General features: G+C 36.4%; 1 protein-coding gene and 1 pseudogene across 1 annotated transcript; both read right to left on the bottom strand.

The window, feature by feature from the left end:
- Positions 1-74: 74 nt before the first annotated feature.
- Positions 75-6,106, bottom strand: LOC125812591 (TMV resistance protein N-like; annotated as a pseudogene).
- Positions 6,107-6,512: 406 nt separating this feature from the next.
- Positions 6,513-9,702, bottom strand: LOC125812583 (uncharacterized). Its single transcript, XM_049492075.1, has 4 exons — positions 9,528-9,702; positions 8,797-8,933; positions 7,990-8,094; positions 6,513-7,217 (listed from the first exon to the last, which is right to left on the bottom strand). The coding sequence occupies exons 1-4, from the start codon at positions 9,603-9,605 to the stop codon at positions 6,797-6,799; spliced, it is 741 nt and encodes a 246-aa protein (XP_049348032.1). The 5' UTR covers positions 9,606-9,702; the 3' UTR covers positions 6,513-6,796.
- Between the last annotated feature and the right edge of the window lie 7,127 nt (positions 9,703-16,829).

The following is a 16,829-nucleotide window of genomic DNA, read 5'->3' as shown; positions in this document are numbered from 1 at the left end:
CAGAGGAAATGAAACATGTGAGCTTCATAGGTAGTGTCACTGGTTCTGTTGTCAAAGTACCTTCAAAGGCATCTTCATCTACCAACGATACTCAGTGATATCGTTATATCTGTGATACATCATTCCACATGAAAAGCAGATCGAATACTAGTTAGCAGAATACATGATGAAAGTTGCATGTGTATATTTACCTGTATTTAAGCTAAATTCCTCGATTTGCAAGAAAGAGTTGCGATGTTTCTGAAGAGACTGGCTACTCTCCCACGAATATTAGAATGTGACCTTTGTTTCATAGAAGAGGAGCAACTGGCTTCATTGGTGACGGAGTCATGATGTTCACTATTGTCATATCTGTTGCTTCTGATCCCAATGTAACGTTCTGTTGATTCATCGTTATTTTCCCTCATCTGTAACAAGGTCTCAGCAAGCTCAGGCTCATCTTTATACAACAAACGACATCCAAACTTCTTCATTTCTCCAGAAAAAGATAACGTAATGAGCCTATAGTCATTCGGTGTTTTCCCATTTGCCTTAGATGTATTCCATAAGCTCGAAAAAGGTACCAAGAAAAAATGAAGAGTAGGTTCAGTATCACATTCTGAATAGTCAAATAATTCTGTCTCACATTCCAAATAATCAGATAATTCTGTATCACATTTTGAATCGTGGGATAAGTTTAGTTCCAAGGTCATCCACGACAGCCCATCATCACATAACGGAATCAAGTGAGCTGTGATGTCAACTAGTTCACTAGAGTAACATACAGCAAATCCCAAGAAGTTATCCGGTACATACCAATTTTCAGGCAAATTGACAGATACAACACTTGTATCCATTCCTTGATGGTGGAACCAACTTGGGATCTTCTTCTCAGGATGATCAATCGTAAACACTCTAATTAGTGATAAAGGAATCTGAAGCAGAGATGTCATGCTGCAACGAAACGATCCTCTGAGACAAGGAATGTGGAAATGAACTATTCGAATTTAGATCACACATTACACTGTCTAACATGTGAATCTCTGATTCCACTTTCATGCTTCCGATGATCTTAGGATAACTTTCTAAACTAGAGCAACCCCATGTACGGATACATTTAAGGGAATCGATGCACATACCTGGAAACCTCTTAAGGCGTTTACAGTTATACAAGCATAAGTGAGTGAGCTTTTCGAAAAATCCCAGGGAATGATGAACCTCTTCAAGACTCATACAATCTACCAGATGCAAAAAATACAACTCAGGCATCAAAATGAAGTCTGGCAACTCTTTAAGCCTCGTGCAATTTGATACGTCCAAGAATCGAAGACCACCAAGTTGAGCTATGCTTCGAGGCAAATGCTCAAAGATATTTCCATCAAGATGCAATTTTTTCAAAGAGGATAAGGATCCAATGTCTTCCGGAAGTCCTCCATCTATTAGATTGCAGTAACCAAGATCCAAATCTTCCAATGAGCGTAATCCATCGTTCACCTGAGGGAACCCTTTAAGGTTAGGACAATCTGATAAGTACAAGTGTCGAAGAGCACCAAGTTGAGCTATGTTTCGAGGCAAATACTCAAAATTGTTTCCAATGAGATACAACTTTTTCAAAGAGGATAAGGATCCAATGTCTTCCGGAAGTCCTCCATCTATTAGATTGCAGTAACCAAGATCCAAATCTTCCAATGAGCGTAACCCTTCATTCACTCGAGGGAAAACAAAGAACACTCCATCTTCGAGGCCTACTTCTGAAGTTTGTTTTGCAAAACTCAAGAACTTAAGCTTGTTCAAGCGGACGATAGAAGATGGAGGTCGTGAAACTAGAGTGCATGTGGCATCAAGTTTCTCCAACTTTAACAAATCACCTATCTCTTCTGGCAAGCTTTTAAGTTTCGAGCAGTACGACACATCTAGCTCCACCAAGTTTTTCAACATGCAAATGCTGCTCGGAAGAGATACAAGTTTTTTCATATCTTTTAAATTCAGCTTGGTAATATGAGTTAGGTACTGAATAGATGATGGTAGTTCCCTTATCCCAGACCGTTCTATCTTAATCTTCAACTCCGGCTTCATTCCTCCGAGGATTTCTGGAAATGTATCTAAGCTATAGCAATCATGTAGATATAGATATTCAAGAGATTCCCCGCTAACACATGGAAACCTCTTTAGGAGTGTACAAAAACACAAATATAACAAATTGAGTTTTCTTGAACATCTGAGGGAATGGTGAACCTCTTCAAGATTACTACAATATGATAGATTCAAATACTCCAAATTTGGCATCCCCGTGAAATCTGGTGTTCGCATCAGGTTTGTAGAGTAGCTGAGATCTAGCGTCCTTAGAGACGGCAAATGCTGTTTAGAACACAGAAAGTATTCTTTTCATATCTTAAAACTCACAAACATGTTAAGATGTCTATCTATTAGAGAGAAATGAAAATGCAATTAAGCTAGTGTACCTTTGTTCCAGTCCATAAATGATGCAACGCCAAACTGAAGCGGAGATTAAGATGAACAAGCCTTTTGGGTTCAAAATTTTCTGGCAATGACTCCCAAGGATAGTGATAAAAGGCAAGCCAACGCAAGCTGTTGGGAAGGTACTCAATGGAATCAACATGTATATGAAAGCCACCGATGTATAATATTCTAAGCCTTCTCATATTCTTCATGGCTATTTCGCTGAAGCATAGGTTTTGAATATATTGTAGCCAGATTGCTTCCATTGCTTTTGTCCCCTGATAAAAGGATTATTAGTCTACAAAGTATAACTTCGAATGTTTGTATAAAATCTGCATGCCAGTATAACTACTTTCTCACTTCTCACAATGCCAAATTTTGTCATGTTTTGTATTGTTTATTATTGCACTTGAATTTCTTGAAGAGCCACAACAACAACATACCCAGTGGGGTGAGGGTAGAGTGTAGAGTGTACGCATACCTTACCACTACCTTAGAGGTAGAGAGGCTGCTTCCGATAGACTCTCAGCTCAAGAAAAGACCGTCCAAAGCAGTATAGAGAAAGCAAAACGAAAATGAAGATAGTCATGAACAAATCATCAGTCATAACAAAATAAAACGATAACCGAAGTGTAAAATAAAACCATAGATAATAACCAGACCCAAAAGGGTAAAAAACTACAAAAGTAATACTACGACTAATAGTACGTCTAATAGTATAGAAGAATAAGCGAGACAACAACCAACTATCCGACTAACCTCCTACCCTAATATGTGTCCTTCATAACATCCTATCTAAGGCTATGTTCTTAGTAAGCTGAAGTTGCATCATGTCTTGTCTAATCACCTCTCCCCAATACTTCTTTGCCTACCTCTAAAGGTATAAAATTAGTTGGGACATTCTGAAGAAATGTGTCACTTAAGAGAGATACTCTGTCAGAATACAAGTAAAGAGAGCTCAAGCAGTTCATTTATGAACAAGAAGTTGACACTATAGTAGTACATAGAGTAAATAAGAAGTATGATGAGAAGATAATAAAATGGGTGACCCCTGGATGGAGAAGGACAACAAACTATACGAATACTGATACATGCAGGATCTCGATATTATGGAATCCTAATGTCGTTAGTTATGATATACTTACTTTACATGATCAATTTATGTATGGGATACTTAGAAGCCAGTCCATAAACTTCAACAACATGGCAGATCATGGAACAACAATGGAAGTTGTGTGGGGCGTCAAGTTGATATATGTGAAGCATGGGTGAAAAGTGCTCAAGAAGGATGAATTCAATAACGTTGAAGCAAAACGTGATAGAGATTAAGCAGCAACTATTGGACATTCAGAACCAAATGAGGGATGGTAATCACCATAACACGGTGAGAGCTGAGAAGGAGCTTAGAACATAGTTCGAAAAATGGGCTATAATTGCAGAAAGTATAGCAAGACAGAAATCAAAGGTCCAATGGCTTAAACTTGGAGACTCTAACTCTGGTTTTTTCTTTGCTAGTATGAAAAATAGGATTGCTCAGAATCTATGTTTGCTTGGACTCTTCAAAAATGTCATCGGGTGAGTGTCGGATCCTTCAAAAGTAGTGCATTTTTGGAGGATCCGACATGAGTGCGGCAACAATTTTGGAGAGTCCGAGCAACTTAGCTCAGAATGCCCCAAACCTGGAGCTGACATTTAAATCGGAAATCAACATCGGGTCCCGGCTATCTGAATACTATTCAGGTCTTACTGGATACAGATGGCCACACTAGACTAATTTGTGGCTTAATAACATAAGATAAACAAATTTTGAATGAAAACTGGAAATATAATAGTATTGCATTGTTTAGTCTACTTACTGTATCGTTGACCATCACTTCTTCAAAATCTTCATCGTCCCATAATCTGCTAGCTTCTCCCGAATATTTTTGCATTTTCACCACATATTTACCCATCTCTTGTATCAAGTCATGCATTTGAATCGTATTATTTTCAGAAATGAACACGAGAGATTTGTCAATTAGGACACGCAACCCGATATTTGCTCCAGAATAACAGCTCTCGAGAATTTGCATGATGTGATCTTTTACTTTCCCTCGAAAGAAACATGCTATATCTAGAAATATATCTTGTTGTATGGCCTCCAGTCTATCATAGCTAATTCTAAGCTTCTCAACGATTTCCGAATTGGAGTTATTTTTCATTTCCTCTATAGCACTTCTCCACTCAGTTATGTCCCTCTTATGTAAGAAAGAACCCCACACTTTCAGGGCTAAAGGAAGGCCTTTAGCATGACGTACAACCTCCAACGAAAGCTTCTCAAAACGTTCATCGGGAACTTCTTCTTTGAAAGCATATTGATTGAACAATTTAATAGCGTGACAGTCAACTAGTGTAGACACTTCATATACTACATCATTCTTCCCAATCAAATGCTTATCTCTAGTTGTTGCAATAATTCGACTTCCGTCACCAAACCAACTAGGATTCCCTGCTAGGTAATCCAAATGGTCTCTGTGATCTATGTCATCAAGCACAACTAAAACCTTCTTAAAAGGAAGTCTACGAGCTATCATGTGCTTTCCGTCCTCCTTATTATTCACGTAATTATCTTTTTCCCTTAACAGCTCCGAGAGAAGGATATTTTGCAAAGAATGCATTCCACATTTGTTTTCTTTAATATCCTCAATGAAACAAGAAGCTTCAAACTGATACGAGAGTGTGTCAAAAATTGCCCTTGCTATTGTCGTTTTACCAATCCCCCCATGCCCCGATCCCCACAATACGAACATCATTGATTTCAAGCTTTAGTTGGGATTTCACTTCCTCTAAATGAATGTTTATTCCCACAACATCTCGCAAATAAGATACTGAAGTCTTGCATAATTTGGACGAAACTTGGTTAACAATTAGTTGAATATTCTCTGATTCAACCCTACATAAATAAGAAGATTAATTGTAGATAAGAATAAGAAATTCAAGTATTTCATACTATATATAAGTGATGATACACTTGAACTAATTTGTATATGACTCGTCGGATGTCTGTGTCTACTTATTATACACACCTAAAGACTATTGAGGCCAAGTTAAAGAGCATGTTTATGTATTATGTCAATTTTATTGTACTCACCCTTGGCGGATGTCATGTCCTTTCAGATCTGCTGCCTCACATAGAGCAGTTCTCCATCTTTTCACCTTCTGCATTCCTTCAACATCATCCTTAAACTGCGATTCATGTTTGACAAAAGCTTCTGCATAACTTTCACTTTGGTATCGAACATGTGATGGATCCACATCATAGAAGACCGGTATGACTGTTTTTCCATTTTCATCTTTGTAGCATTCCATGATCTTCACTAGTTCATTCAAGCACCACCTTGATGTAGCATAATTCTTTGAGAAAACTATGAGGGCAACTTGAGACTCCTTGATAGCTTTCAAGAGTTCTTCTAAGATAGAATCGCCGTTCTCTAGCCTTTTATTATCTTGAAAGGTCAATATTCCCTTGTTTTTCAAACCTTGGTACAAGTGACTCGTAAAGGTTTTACGAGTATCTTTACCTCTAAAACTTAAAAACACATCATACTTCCTTCGAGGAGAGTATTGTGAATTACTCACAAAAGAAGAAGAAGAAGAAGAAGATGCCATGGATTTAGTAAATTTGTTGAAAATTGAGCTGATGAACAAAGAATTGTACAGTTATGTAATGTGCTTTTAAAAGAACTAAATTATTGGTATGGAACCAGTCAACTGATACATTTTTTATTTTTATTTTTTATTTGTGCAAGTGGAAAATGAAAACAAAAGTGGGTCCACAAATAGAAGGGATTGTGACTTTTCTAAAATTTTAGAAGAACAAGCTTTCTATCATTTGACCTTTTATCACCTCTTTTGCTCTCAAGAACATTAGCAATTACAACTTTGATTCCAGAACTTGCCATTCAAAGTTGTAGCTGAAACGTGTTCATATATTCAATAGAATTGACAAAAACATTTCAGAAGTACAAAAACAATACTGTTAAGAGTCGAAAAGCTACGCAGAACAAATTCAATATAGCAACACAAACACCAGAAATGCTAAATCCTCCAGTCATGTTATACCTCATTCCAACCATGGAAGAATTAAACGAAAATAGTCACCTAACAATGTACATATAATGGTGGAAATAAGAGACCTTGCTTCCCCATTGGCATAATTTTTTCTCTGAGAGATATTAACAGGCATAAAATGGCTCATGCCATCTAGTAAACTCATCATCTAAATGGTGGGCACTACTCTACAAATGGAAGGAACTAGAGATATTGTACAGTGGTGATTCACTATGTCATGATCTTCAAGGTTAGAGATGGAGCAAACTCATATGCGACCCAGCCTCACTAAATGCGACTGGTGCTTTTCAGCAGCTGCCTTATCAGCAGCTTCACGCTTGAGTGCCCTCTTTGCACGCCGACCAACAGTTCCTTTAGTAACAGCAGACTCATTCTTCGTAGTCTGGCGTGATGATCCAGCACCTGAGTCATGGGAGTTTGGTGGATGAACAGGACTTGCTTCTTCCCTTCCTTCCCTGACATAACCATTATCTCCCCATCTCCTGTTGCCTATACGGAGACTTGGTGAACTAGTAAAATAGTCGTCTTCTAGCTCTTCATCATCCTCATAATATGCATAGAGGAAATCCATGTAATCATCGACTTCTTGTTTTTCCTCCACAAAGGGTTTGAACCATGATGCTCTCAGTAGAAGACAGACACTCTCCTCAAACATGTAGTCCTGGATACTGTTGAAACAATGTATCATTTCTTAGGATAAAAATAACCAACCACAACCATGGGGATGTTCAAGAGCAAAACTACAGGAAATAAACAAGGAAAAGACGATGCCAGACAAAATTTTGGTCCTCAATACAACCCGATAACATGCTTTTGACAAACAAACCCTATTCTTCCAAGGACAATATAGATCTCTCTTCAAACCATTGCAAGGAATCTATCAAGAATTACCTATTTAGGTGACGTCAAATTCGATATTCAGAGGTCAATTGGATGCATCTCTAGGATATTAGTAATACCAACAATGGTCAGAATCTTTAGAAGTCAGCTTGTGGCATATACAGAACATGGAATTTGCAATAAAATCAAGTAGTGCTGAGGATCTCTCTAGATCAAATTCTTTATACTGTCTTTTCCAGGTTGCACCACAATTGACAAAAAAAGGAGACAACATTAACCACAGCCCACCTTTACTGGTCTAGTTTACCAAGGCAATAAATACAGCTCCACGACCTCTTACAAAAATCAACCGGATAATTAATTAGATCATTAAGTTAGTGAAGTGAATAAGACAATCATAAATACCTGTCAACATAACAAACAGATCAAGAAAAGAAGTCACAAATACTTAAATCCCTCCTCGGAGAATTATGACATGGTTTTATACTTACTTGTAAAAGTTCAACTAAGGATGTACATTAAATACAACATTTGCCACATTATTAGCATCATCTTGAATCACATTTACTAAAAGAAAGTTAAACCAAAATAATCAGTTACCTTCCATCAAGGGAGCGATGGATGTGGAGAAATTCAAATGGATGTTTACACTGAGGGCATGTTGGTTCCTTTTTGTAGGTTGCCCACCGAAGGATGCATGTCACACTGCACCAAAGTAAGGTTCAGTCCAGCTGAAAACAACAATGCATAATCGTTCGACAGCTAACAAAACTAGCACAGACCAAAGCAATTGATGCACAAAAGTCAATCATAAATGATAACTAAAACGAATCCCCCAAGATCAATAAATAGGCTATTATTAATACAACTAATGAAACAAAAAATTCTTCCGGGTGTAGAGTTGATTGAGCATAGAATCGCCAGACGTAGCAAATTTCCTTTCTTTCCTTCTTGTGTTCACCCAACATAGAAAAGCAAAAATTCCCCTGCAGCAATGAAACAGAACAATGCCAACAATGTTTATTCCTTCTTCACCCCGCTGATGGAGAGGTGCTTCTGAGGGATTTGGTATCATCACTGGCATGTGAGTTTCTTTTCTTTATAGTTCATTTGCCATTTATCTACAGTCATATTGATAACCTATAACAAAAAAACGACAAGCTATCTTTCTTGATAGTTCGGAACCAAATGTAAGTGATTTGTTCACCTAAATAGTAAACTGGATGAATCCTATCAGAGGTATGCAGATCATATTGCAGGAGATAACTAACAAGACGTAGGATAATTAGCTCGGAACCAACTTTAAGTGATTGAAATTATCCAAAACAGTAAATTGGATATAATTCTATTATGGGAGTGATGATCAAAATGGCAGTAAATAACTGGAGATTGGTTCTATGTACATACCAGTAAGCATGCTCGCAACCTTTTACAAGAGCAGTTTCTTGGAGCACTATCTTATTCAAACATATGGCACAGACACCATGATAATTGTTCTCACAATCAACTTGGTACCTTTCCTCAGAATTGCTCTTCATTTCAGTCTGAAAAAAAAATCCACATCAATTAGCTTAACCTGTATCGTCTAATCAAATAACACAGCAGTAAGCCTGTACAACCGAAAGATTATATTCAATTCGTCAAATGATGAAAAGCAACGCTACACGGGCCATAATCATGTACCAGGATGGGAACAGGAAGAAAAATTACCCTAAAGCCTTAGCTGGAGAGGCAACTTTACAAGTTAAGCCAAGAAACGGAGTTAATAATATGTACAAATAAAGTATTTTGAACCCATTAGGCAGCAAAAAAAAAAACTAGGGTTCAAAATCCACAAACCTAAAATCTTGAATTTGTCTCTAAAATCAAATCCAGCTAACACCCAAATCAATTAAACCTCTATAAAACACTAAACAAGAAAAAACTACAGCAAACACATATTACTTTCAATGAAAACCAATTAATTGCAACTCTTAAACAACATTCAAGATACAAGATTGTTTCCAAGGCTCGAACCCATCACCTCTTGATCATTTAACATTAACTCTACCAGTTATAAGGCAAAGAAACTGAATTAATATGTACAAATTTGCAACAGGATAGATAGATCTTGAATGTTGAAGAAAACCCATAATTACCTGTTCTCCAATAGACAGGTCCTGAATGTTGTTCAAGAGTTCTTGCCCCTCAATCTCAAGCTCGACAACGGTAGACATGGCCTAAAGATGGAAAAAAGAGAGGATAAAGGCAGTATACACCAATGTTTATATAGGGCTCACCCACCCGCCGCCTTACGTCAACCCACCCTATGCCGCGTTAAAAGAGAGGGAAAAAGAATGACATTTTGAAATATTCTGATTACTCATGTATAGATAGATGACTTTATTAAAATCGATGAGAAAAAATGATCTAGTGTTTTTATTTCTAATATCGAGGATATGATTCTAGATAGGAGGAGGTTGATGGCACGTTAAGGGTAGAAATTTTTAGCTTTTGGGTTGACTTTGGTCAACATTCGAGGTTTCGAATGCTTTGATAGAAATTTCAAGAGTTTCCTTGGATTTGGGAGATGAATTTTAGGCCTAGGTGAGATTTTGGTTGAATTTTTAGAGGTCTCGAGCTTGATTTGACATTTTTAAGTGTTCTGTTCATTTCTTGTGATTTTCACGAGTTTCGGGTCAAGGAAACCTCAGATTCGTGTTTTGATGGTTCCATTGAGTTCGAAATGTCGAGTGTAGTCAAATTTCACATATGATTTGTGTGTACGGGATTCTAAACGAATTCTGAGGGTCATTTCAATGTTTTTGTGTTGACTGATTTTACTGAGGTCTGGGTTCTGATGCACATTGCAATCGCAAGAGAGGGCTCACTTTGGCGAGGCTTGCGATAGCGAGGTCTGATTCGCTTTTGCGAAGGTTTAATTTTCTTTGACCTTTGCGATCGCGAAGGGCCTATTCACGATCGTGACCTTTGCAAAAGTGAAGGTTGATTTTATTTTTGGGGTTTGTTTTTCCAAAACAGTGGTTGTTTTTTATTCATCAGAGGGGGATTTGGACCTATAATTTTTTGGGTTTAACCCCCATTTTTCATTTTTGACCTTGCTAAAACCCTTGGAGGCGATTTTTGAAGAGATTTCTTATGCTAAATCTTTTGGGTAAAGCTTTTATGACCCTAAAACTTCATTTTCCTTTGATTATAAATGGATTTTTAACATCAAAACTTGAGATTTTGATTGGCTAATGACAAGGTTTTTCAAGAACTTGAGTTTTAAACTAAAATTGAGATTGTGAACTAATTGTAATTTCTTTTTTCGAAATGGTTTTCACCAACAAATTCCAAATGACTTAGGTAACATCATCAAGTAAAGATTTTTGGATTCAAACATCATTTTTGGAATTGAGTTTTTGAGTTGATTAACCCTTTTTTTTTTCAAAATATATAAGTTGAGTATTGTTAATTCCGGAATCTTATTGTAATTAATTGATTGAAATAGATTTTGTGGCTCTAATTTGGACGTCGTTCGGAAGAGGAAAATACAAGTCTTGAATTGATTAGTTGATTAGATTAAAGCAAGTGATCTCCTAAACCTTGTAATCTAGTAAAATTTGTATATTTTCCTTCATTGTGTATGTTGGGGAGTAATGTGAGTGGAGTGATGGATTTTTTGTTCTACTTAATTAATCTTAATGAACAAAATGAGGATTAATTAAAAAACATCATTATATTTATTGTTGATAATGATGTTTTGTGAATTGCCTTATTGTGGCCCTATTGTGAATTACTTGCAAAAGAAGAAGATGATGTCATGAACAAAGAATTGTGTTGTTAGAACGTGGTTGATTTGGGACTTCAAATAAGATATGATTTTTATGAAAATGGGTCTACTCTAGTAGAAAAAAATTAGGGAAAAAGTTCTGAAAAATACTTCAACTTTGGCCAAAATTGTTGTTACGATACCAAACTTTATGGATGACCTTTTACCCCATGCACTATTTAATAGTGTATTTTAAAGGTATATATGTGCCCACATGGACACATTACTATTTATAATGATGCAATATTTATGATGCTACTGGTGCTTTTCAACAACTGTCTTATAGTAGAGCTTCACGCTTGAGTGCTCTCTTTGCACGCTAACCAACAGTTTCTTTAGGAACAACAATCTCTTTCTTCTTAGTCTGGCATGATGATCCAACACCTGAGTCCTAGGAGTTTGGTCGATGAGCAGTCCTGGTTTCTTGCCTTCCTGCCCTGACATAACCATTATCACCTCATCTCCTATTGCCTATGCAGAAGACTTGGTGAACTAGTAAAACGGAAGTCTTCTAGCTTTTTGTCATCCTTATAATACACATAGAGGTAATCCATGTCATCATCGACTTCTTGTTTTTCCTCCACAATCAAGGGTTTGAACCATGATGCTCTCAAAAGACGGCAGACGCTCTCCTGAAACATGTAGTCCTGGATACTGTCATTTCTTAGGATAAAAATAACCAACCACTACTATGGGGATATTCAAAATCAAAACTACAGGAAATCAACAAGGAGAAGACGACACCAGACAAAATTTTGGTCCTCAACACAACCCGATAACATGCTTTTGACAACCAAACCCTATTATTCTAAGGAAAATATAGATTTACCATTGCAAGGAATCTATCAAGAATTACCTATTTAGGTGACTTCTAATTGGATATTCAGTGGTCAATGGGATGCATCATTAGGAACTTAGTAACACCAACAATGGTCAGAATCTTTAGAAGTCAGCATGTGGTATATATAGAACACGGAATTTGCAATAAATTCAAGTAGTTCTAAGGATCTCTCTAGATTAAATTCTTTATAATCTTCCCTGCCCTTTCCAGGTTGCACCACAATTGACCAAAAAAAAAAGAGAACTGACAAGCTTGCTAAGATGGATTCTGCATTTTGGAGATCAATAGATTGTGTGATAATATGTTTCAGAAGTTCACTTTTCATACTCAAAGTTGTGTTATTTTGCTACTGACAAGCTTGCTAAGATGGATTCTGCATTTTGGAGATCAATAGATTGTGTGATAATATGTTTCAGAAGTTCACTTTTCATACTCAAAGTTGTGTTATTTTGCTACTGACAAGCTTGCTAAGATGGATTCTACATTTTGGAGATCTACTTTTTCTCCTTAAAAGCATTTACATTGTGTTCTTACAACCATGACATTTATGGTCGCCTAAATATTAATATTTACATTTTGAATAACTACTATGCTCTATGGTTTTTTATTTACCACAATATATTTTTTATTTGAGTCAAGTGTCATGTCCCTCCACTTTGCCAATTAAATTAAGCATCCGAATAGGAGCGGAATAATCTAGAGTTGTGGAATGGCTTATGGAGAACTCTAGAACCCTTAGATATTTCAAGAAAGCTTTGAAATATCCTAGAATATGTAGAGAATTCTAGAGAGGGACCAAAGTGTAAATACTTTAGAGACTTGTAAACTAATTATTAATTGTTTTTTAGCCCCTATGTTGTAGTATAAATAGATGGGGCATTCATTTGCAAAGCATCACTCAAGTTGTAAGCATTCCACCAAGCAATACAAAAGCTTTTTCTAAGTCTGTCTTTGCGTACGAAAAAGTTGTGAGTAAGTTGTCGAGCGTGAAAGAGTCGTAAGTTGTCGAGTGCCAAGTCTGTGACAACGTGGTATCAGAGCAAAGGTTTGTACTAAGAGAATGGCTAACGAACGAGATTGAAAATTAACATGCACCAATAATTAGCATACACATAATGTCTAATGATGTGGAATTTGAGATTGAGGGTCAAGAAACAAAGTTAATAATGTATCTTCAACCCATAAACCTAAAATCTTGAATAAATTTGGCAAATAAATTAAACACTAAACATGCATGTTGAAGCAAATTCATTATTACCTCTTCTCCAAAATACGTGTCTTGAATGTTGTTCAAGATCTCAAGTTCCATAACATTAGACATTATGTAAAGCTAATTTAAGATATAATGGATCTTCAACGAATGTTTGTATAGAGATTCTCGAGAATTATTCCCACAGAGGATCTTGAACAAAGTTGATGGGAGTTTGAAAATAAACATACATGAATCTTTATATATGGCTCACCAACCCTTAAAAGAGAGGGAAAAATAGTGGTAGTTTGAATTTATTTTTCAATTCTCTATACTTATTTGGCGTATTTTAATTTATCTCTGATCGAGGTTATGATTTTAGATAGAAGGTAGGTTAGTAGGTAGTGTAACATTATCTTACTTCGGGGTGGCTGGTGATTGTGATGATGAATTAGTTTTCATTTTTCTATTTTATCATTTTATTCCGTTGATAATATATCTTAATATGTTGTTTATGGTCTTTCGATTATCACATGCTTTATTGTCGTTTTGGTTCCTCTTTGGTAGATGTTTGCATTGTTTCCTTGTTATTTATTATATTTTCTTTAATGTCTCCTACGTCTTTATGTCGAGATTTGTTGCACCTGAGCCGAGAATCTATTGGAAACAGTCTCTCTACCTTCGTGAGGTAATGTCGTAATGGTAAGATTTGTGCACATTCTAGCCTTTTATCATCTTGAAAGGTCAACATTCCTTTGTTTCTTGGACCTTGATGACCCTTAAAGGTTTTACGAGTATTTTCATCTCTAAAATTTAAAAAGACATCGTATTTTCATCGAGGACAATATTGTGCAAATGAAAAAAATATGTCATGGATTCAGTAAATTTGTTGAAATTTGAGCTGATGAACAAAGAACTAGAGAAAAAACATACTTAATGAATTCTCAATTTTCTGAGTTTCATATCTAAACTATCATCAAATGTTTATGGAAATACATCTCAATCAACAACCATTCACTTTTTTCTATCTAAATGATGGTGATATTTCTTGTAGAAACAAATGATTTGTGTGTTTCGATAAATATTTGGTGATAATTAAGGTAGGAGAAATAAACACCGGATAGTTTCGATAGAAAGCTAATATTTCTCATATTAGCTACCCTTTTTTTTAACGCGCCAAAATCAGAAAGTATTTTTTTTTTAATCAAAGTGGGTCTCAGGGACCATTTATTAGAAGCTAAAAAAAAAAAAAAAAAAAAAAAAGGAACAACCAGATCATAAAATGATCTGGTCCAAAAACAAAATACAAAAATGAAACAACCAAAAAAAAAAGAAAAAAGGAGTTGGTCATCTTCAAGCTTGAGCTTCCATGGAGGATGAAGACGAAGTGCTGCCTTAGAGAAGCTGCGTTCGGTTCGTTTCCATCCCACCGAATCCACACAGCTCGAACAACTTAGGTAAGAATCGATCTGCTCTCTAACTCGCTTTTGATGTTGTAAACGATCCTTGAGCTCCATTTTTAAGTTTTACCCTTTCCTACAGATTAAGTCAGAAACCTTAACTAATACCACTGCATAGGCTAGGTAATTCTTATTAATTTTGCTAAAGATCGTTTCTTTAAGTACACTACTTCACTGATGTTTAGATTTATATATCTTGATAAACCCAATATGATTTCCTTTTCTTTGTGCTTTCACCTGAAATACTATTGTTGTGTGTTGCATTGTGCATTAGTATCATTATCACTCTAGCCATTTTTCTGTTTTGCATTTTTCTGATTCTCAAGTTTGCAATTCCTTGGATGACTCCAATCTGCTCCATGGTCGGAGAAATCGACCTCTCTGATGAAGGTAGCAGGGAGAGAATGATAGAATATAGTTCAAATGCCTCCAATATATAGACATAGATTGAAATGGATCCAAATTTGGACAAATTTCACTGAAGACACTCAAAAACTCTCACAAGTGCCATGAAATTAGGTCCTTTGAAGACTTCTTCAACTCGGATTGACCTAATCTAAACCACAAAATGAAGTTAAATGAACAATGCTTTCTCCTCTTTCATCTTTGTGCACTGTTATACTTCGATTTAATTCATACATGACCTTCTCTGCAGGTTGAGCCCCAAAGAGACTGATACCACTGCATAAGAAAGCCACATATGAGTTCCATCTCCGCATAAACAGTATATTGCAATTACATCCACTTATGCAAGTATGCACGTACTACCATCGCCTTTTGATATTTCTTTGTCATCCCCTTGTTGTTGTTGTTGTTGTTTGTCTCAATTATGCTTGTGTATTGAAACTCCTGTTTTGGATGTTTCTAATTCTAAGATTGGGAGTTTGTGTTTTATCTAGGTGTAATATTGCTTTCCCTTTTGGTGGTAACTCTTGGAAATCTGAATAGATGATATCTGTTGTACCTGCAAAAAGAAAAAACTGGTTAGCTAAATAATCTGCAAAAGTGTTGCCTTCCCTAAGGATGTGCTCCACTTTTGCATCAACATTAATTCTCAAACCATTGATCCTTTTCACCTCCACCCGACTACTCCAAGGAATCTCCCAAATTCCATTCAAAATCTTTTGGAGCATTAATGAGTCAGTCTCCAATATTACTGGCAAGTATTGATGCATTATACAGTGCTCCAATCCTCTTCGCAAAGCCATTGCCTCAGACATTAGAACTGAAGTTATTCCCAAACCAAAAGACTCAGCATATATCAAATTTCCTTCATCATTTCTAATACAAAAGGCCCCAGCACTAGGGCCACCAACTCCTTTTACTGCACCATCCGAGTTACACTTGTAGGATCCTAATCTAGGCAATCTCCAATACACCATCTTACAATCAATAAGGTGTTGATGAGTGGTAGATTTGCACTCATTTAAGGTCAATTTAGCTCAATAATTAGTGTCCTCAATGCCTAACTTTGTCATTTTCTAATCAAATATTGATGATTTGAAACTATGAAGACAATTGGACAAGGCATGGACTAAAACTTAAAATAATGGCCAAAAATGCAAAAGAAGTGCAAAATGAACGTTGTTGATCGTCTAGCATGAATGGCGGATTGCCAACTGATGTAGACTTCACCCAATTTGACAGTGCATAAAACTTTTGTTTATCAAAGAAGGTCAGCGAACTCCAGTAGAAAAAGTGATACACCGAATGAGAAAGGCGGATCTGAAGCACATGCCCAAATTGACAATGTGCAAGGCAAAGATTTAATGCTCGAACAGTGAACTAAGGTGGTATTCGACGATACACCGAATGAGAAAGGTTGAATCAATCGAGTTCGCCAACTGAGGTTCAAACACATGAAGCCTAGAGCATCACAAAGGCGAGCTAGGGAACGAAGGGTAATTCACCGAGTGAGTTTGGCGAGCCCGACTAATGTCGTCGATTTGGTTGCGAAGTAGATTTTTGGGACAAATTTTGAGAAAATATAAATAGCCCAAATATAGAGTTTTGAGGGAGTTTGATTAGAGAGTTGAGCTACTGAGTTCAGGAAAGAGCTTTGAGTGAGAACACTTTACTTTTTAGAACACTTTTCTAGCCTTCTTGGGTTTTACAATTTGAATCTTGAATTTGATA

The sequence above is a fragment of the Solanum verrucosum genome, unplaced genomic scaffold (genome assembly GCF_900185275.1).
Source record: "Solanum verrucosum unplaced genomic scaffold, falcon-dt-bn FXZP01000120.1, whole genome shotgun sequence".
Lineage (NCBI taxonomy): Eukaryota > Viridiplantae > Streptophyta > Magnoliopsida > Solanales > Solanaceae > Solanum > Solanum verrucosum.
This window is presented reverse-complemented; position numbering and strand designations above follow the sequence as displayed.